The sequence below is a fragment of the Octopus bimaculoides genome, chromosome 11 (genome assembly GCF_001194135.2).
Source record: "Octopus bimaculoides isolate UCB-OBI-ISO-001 chromosome 11, ASM119413v2, whole genome shotgun sequence".
In the NCBI taxonomy this organism is placed as follows: Eukaryota; Metazoa; Mollusca; class Cephalopoda; order Octopoda; family Octopodidae; genus Octopus; species Octopus bimaculoides.
In genome coordinates this window covers 51,368,227-51,374,259 of record NC_068991.1, presented here as the reverse complement: position 1 = coordinate 51,374,259, position 6,033 = coordinate 51,368,227, and the positions used below count along the sequence as shown (strand labels likewise).

Here is a 6,033-nt window from a genome sequence, read left to right as displayed (position 1 = left end):
GCTCATCTGGAAAAGCAGCTTAGACCCCGCTACATGTCTAAATTCAAGAACTGAACTTTTTGGATCATGTCCACATATGACTAAATATTTATTACGTTTCTGGTTCCCACAAGATCACAGATAGAACCTGCTTTTTATATTGTGTCCATGCACAAGCATTTTATCTCTCTCTATTTTTTTTTTTTTATATATATTTTTTTTACATATTTTACATATTTTTATATACTTTTATTGCTTTATATATTTTTTCATATTTCTTCAGTATATTACCTTTCACCCTGCATTTTTTTCTCTATATGCATATATAGACATGTATATGAACATATTTGTGCACGTATGGGTATATATACGTGTGTGTGTGCATGTGTGTACATGTGTATGGTTGCATATATATGTATACATATAGGTGTATGTGTGGGTGTGCATGCATTTGTTTCACGCAAGTGTGAGTGAGCATATGCATATATAGCATATACATATTTAGACATGTATATGAATATAATTGTGCATGTACATGTATATGTACGTGTATGTGTGTGTGTGTGTGCATGTATGCGGATATGTATATGTGTACATGTGTATGGTTGCATATATTTGTGCACATATATGCATATGTGTGGGTGTGCATGTACGTATTTCACATGAGTGTGAGTGAGCATATGCATAAAGGCAAATGTATGTGGGTGTGCATGCACGCATGTGTGTGAATGTACATGAGTGCATACACGAATTCTATGAGCATTTTCTACTTTCTCCCCTTTGGATTTTTTCCCTTTATTTAATGGTCATTCTAATAGCTCTTTTGTTTGTCTTAATAATGGTCATTTACATAGTAATTTCCTTTTGTTTAACAATCATTTCCATAGCAGTTTTGTTTGTCTTCATAACTGAAGAGATGCCGGAATAGATTTCCGCCCTAACATCCAAAACTTGGAGTTTTATTATGGCAACCGAATAATTGTCACATGTTATATTACAGATAAATTCCTCTATTTACATAATATCGAGGTTTCATTCATTCTTTTGTTGTCATACTATTACTATTAATATATATATATATTACATCATTAGCGCATTGGATAAAATACATTATGGTATTCACTCTCTGTCTGTCTGTCTGTCTGTCTGTCTCTCTCTCTCTCTCTCTCTCTCTCTCTCTCTCTCTATCTATCTATCTATGTGGAAGAAATTGCTGTAGTTAGATCTGGTGAGAAATGGCCTTCACTAAATTCAGATGTCTCATACATGTGGTGTGTCATAACCATTGTTGTCTTAAGGTAGGTGCCATGGGTGCTGCACTAAGAACTAGGAAGCCCAGAATTAAAATAAATTAGTTATATGTTGGTGAGAAGAAGGATAGGGGACCTTTTCAGTACAGCATCAGAGCCCTAAATAATAACTTTATATAGTTGTATACAAATAATAAAAATGTCATTTTACTAATATGTGAAATTTTTCTTTCCTTTCTTTTTTTGGATATAAATCCTTATTTTCATGAAACAATATTTTTTATGCTATTCATAAAACAGTGAGCAATGTGCTAGCACATATATAATTCTTTTAAAGAATTTTTAACAATACTCATCTAAAATTTCAATGTATTCTAAAGCAAAACAGTTATGGTAAATGTAGGTCAAGGATGAATTAAAAATAGACAAATTACTTCAATAATATGACCCTTAAGTGATATGAATCTGAATATCTTACAATATTTGTGAATACACACATAACACTACACACACTTTATTGCTACAACAGTAGGCAAAATAGAGATTTACTTGCATTTAAGATTATGCGTTAAGAAAATCTTTTTCAAAAATTACCAACCTTGAACACTAATTTGGGATCTCTGCTAGCACTAGTTTTGATAAGTCGTTCCCATTTACTGACAGTGTCTGAAAGTCGCTCCTCTGAAGACATATTTCGTTCTGGAAAGATAACAAATGTTACATAACAGTTAATAGACATCTCGTTTAGATAAAGCACTGGTCAATAATTAGGTTTTGCCCGTGAAATTATTTAAGTTCAGCACTGTGATATAACAGAATACTTATTGATTATACAATCTATTGGCTGTTTAAATCTGTGGATATATATTTATATAGGATTGACAAAATAAGTGGATAGCATTGACAAGATAAAGTGTCTCAGACGATGTCCCAGTAGGAACTGGTAACAGGATATAAACTATTATAGTTAATTTCATTTGATCCTAGTTTTCACTATATTAATTATTTAGCAAGTAGATTGGTTAACAAGTAAGCACTCAGCCAGTTGTGGCTCTAGTTTTATTAAATTTACCATTCTGAAACATCAATACTGGGCTAAATCTTAATATTTAATGAGGCTTGTTTTATGTATTTTGTTATACTATTTTGATTGAATAATTCCATGCGTTAATATGGTCTGTCACAAAGCTACTCTCATACAGAGTCTGTCATAAAATCTCCCTGTCAAAAAGCTTCCATGTCATATGGTCTGTCATACATCTTCCATGTCACATGGTGCCTCAGAGCTCCCATTTTACATGAACTGTCACAAAGTTTCTGTGTCACATGGACTGTCACACAGCTTCCCTGTTACATGGTCTATCACACAGCTTCCAAGTCACAGTCTGTTACAAAGATTCTATGTCAAAGGATCTGTCACACATCTTCCCTGTGACATAGCATCACAAAGTTTTCATATCACAGGGTCTGTCACTTGGTGTCACAAATCTTCCATGTCACAGAGTCTACGACAAAGCTTCCCTGTCACAGGATCTATCACACAACTTCCTTGTAACACGATCTATCGCAGTTTTGTTGTCACTGGGTCTGTCAGAAAGCTTCCCTATCACATGGCCTATCATACAGTGTTCATGTCATAGGGTCTGTCACAAAACTTCCCTGTCACACAGCTTCCATGTCACATGATCCATATAAAGTGAAAAAGGCTATAAGAACCAGTTAGCTCAATTTTTCCTACAAGAACCCACTTAAACAAAAAGTCTGGGGATGTTTATGAAATATTTCTTCAACATTTTATGAGATTTCAAACAGATACTAACCTTAAAGAAGAGAAATAAAACAAAATAGTAATCTAAAAGAAGCTAATATAAAAAAGATATAAGATGATACTGCTGCTGTTATTGATGATGATAACGACAATGATGATGATGATTGTAAGAAATTTACTCTAAAGAGTATACAAATTATCAATGAATAGGTGCAGGCATGGCTGTGTGGTAAGAAGGTTGCTTCTCAACCACATGGTTCTGAGCTAAGCCCCACTGCATGGTACCTTGGGCAAGTGTCTTCTACTATATCCTTGAGCCCACCAAAGCCTTGTGGGTGTGTTTCATAGACAGTAACTGAAAGAAGCTCATCATGTGTGTGTGACTTTGTGTCTGTGTTTGTCCCCCACCACCACTTGGTAACCGTTGTTGGTGTGTTTGCATTCCTGTAACTTAGCAGTTTGGCAAAAGAGACTGACAGAATAAGAGCCAGGCTTAAGAAAAAGAAAAAGTACTGAGGTCGATTCATTCAACTAATTCTTCAAAAAAAAAATTCTTCAAGGCAGTGCCCCAGAATGGTCACGGTCTCACAACTGAAACAAGTAAAATATAAAAGATAAAAATCTGTGTGTAGAGAGACACACAAGACTGCTTACCTGTTGTGCCAATATATTCATAAAGAGCAAAACATTCAGCATCAGACCGCATACCAATCTTAGCTTTAACTGTTTTTATTATCTGTAAATAATTATAATGTTAGAAATAATAATTGGCAGAATTCTGCTTTAAGCACTCCATATAACCCCTCATATCTTCTTTTATTTTGAGGAATTTTCAGAAAATTTTAGCAAATTTGTATTTTACATACAGAAATTCATATAGCTACGAAAAAAAAAAATTCTTTTTAAATTTAGAAAAATTATTTTAAACTTATTTTTTTTTAAATTTTGAAATTTCTTTTTTAAAATCACAGTGTAAAAAATTGCACAGTCTGAATTTTTTGCTTCAATCCCAGCAATAGACTATTAAATGTGAAATGTGTTTATGGGGAGAAGCAGAATTATACCTAATAATTAACGTTTAAAATTTTAAAGATAATCCTTCATAAATAAAGAATTCTGAAGATTCCAGTCTTGAAATATTTAAGAAGAAATACAACCACTCAAAACCATGTTAAAAGATGATATACCCAATAGTGAGATTGAACTAATGACTTCATGATTGCATAGCAATCTTTTTCACCACTTGGCTCTGTCTGTACAATTATAACAATGATTTAGATATTATTATGTATTTCATATGTAGTTCTCTGACATTTTTGCTCCAGTGCAATCAACTGTATTAATTGCTTGATTTTTTCCTATAATTATACACCCCACCTCAGATCAATGGGTAATTAACTCGTTGTTATTAACCTTTTTAACTTAAAAAAAATGCCTCTCCAAAATATAATGTAACTAAGATTTGAGTTTGGAATTGCAAATTAACAAAACCCTTTATAAACAAGCATAAAATTTGTTAATTAAAGCCACAACCTAACCTATTTCCAACTAATTGCACCAATTAAATAAATACCTTGATCATGGGTCCCAACACTGTACTTACAACAAGTACAGAATGAAAATTTTTTTAAATTTAAAACTAATCATCAGAGATAAAAAACAAAATTCATTGTAAGCATATATTTTAAGTTGTTTGGTATTGTAAAAGGTTTTATTTATGATGATGCTTGGTTTCACAATTCCTGTCATTCAGCTTAGCAGCCGCTGATTAAGTTGTAGTTTGGTATTGGAAGGTTAAGGGCTTCCTTGATTCCTGCCAGAGAAGCAAGTAGCTATCACCATCGAAGGCATCGAGGTGAAGAGTGGTTCGTGGAGGAGCGAGGTGTTGTCACGTCGAAGGTCTCAGGCTCAACTCGCTGACAAAGTGAAACTAACTGTTTAAGTACACGTTTTACTACGCATGCGCAACTCGAGGGGCTTCAGGTGGTGAAGTCCCCTGCGCATGCGCAGAATAGTACTTCCTCAATGGCGGCTATAATTTTGCGCCACTACAGTATAATAAAGATAAATATTTGTTACAAAACTGGTAGATAATGACAACAGACATACATAGAGAAGACAGACCTTGAACAAAGAAAGCATGTCATTAATGAGGCGCAAATGGTGATGAAAGGACTTTAGCAAACAAACAACCAATTGATTGTTTAACCAGCACATTAACCCTTTTGATACCAACCCGGTCGAAACTGCCTATGGCTCTGTAGTATAAATATCTAGTTTTCAAAAGTTTTGAATTAAAATCTTCCACCAAACCTTAGTCACAATTTATGTTCCTAACACTAGCTGAATGATAACTAAGTTATTTTACTAAATTCTTTGTTATATCTAAAAATAATTGAAAGAAACATGGGTATCTCAACAGAAATATGGTAACAAAAGGGTTAAACAAACAATCAATTAGTTAGTTGGTTAGATATTTAACCAATTGATTGACAATAAAAGAAGTGACATTGAACCAGTGTGTATGTGTATGTGAGTGTGTATGTCTATTATCATTGATGTAATGACCTCCCAAGACCCAACAATATTTATAAATTTTGTTTCCTGTCTTTCAGATCTCAAATACCTGAAAGTTATTGGTAATGTGGTGTTAAGAAAATCAACCCTCTCCCACAGTAAATACTAACTCCTTATGTTTTTAAAGCAGGGATTATTGTATTTATATCGAAAAGCTGAACATTAGAAGCATCAGTTGTGGCGTGCAAGAGAGACGATTGCGCTGGTATGGACATGTGGTGAGAATGGAGGAGGATAGCTGCGTGAAAAAGTGCCACACCCTAACAGTTGAGGGAACCCGTGGAAGAGGTAGGCCCAGGAAGACCTGGGCTGAGGTGGTGAGGCAAGACCTTCGTACATTGGGCCTCACCGAGGCGATGACTACGGACCGAGACCTTTGGAAATGGGCTGTGCGTGAGAAGACCCGGCAAGCCAAGTAAGATCGTTGCCAGTGCCCCTGGACTGGTTCTTGTGCGGGTG

General features: G+C 34.5%; 1 protein-coding gene across 2 annotated transcripts in view; it reads right to left on the bottom strand.

Moving 5' to 3' along the window:
• LOC106873920 (unconventional myosin-X) overlaps positions 1-6,033 on the bottom strand; it is a 545,087-nt gene that overhangs the window by 12,981 nt on the left and 526,073 nt on the right. For both annotated transcript variants that reach the window (XM_052971791.1, XM_052971792.1), the window contains 2 exons: positions 3,652-3,733; positions 1,828-1,928 (listed from right to left, as the gene is read on the bottom strand). In XM_052971791.1, the coding sequence (XP_052827751.1) occupies positions 1,828-1,928; positions 3,652-3,733 (183 nt within the window). The remainder of the gene's footprint in view (positions 1-1,827; positions 1,929-3,651; positions 3,734-6,033) is intronic.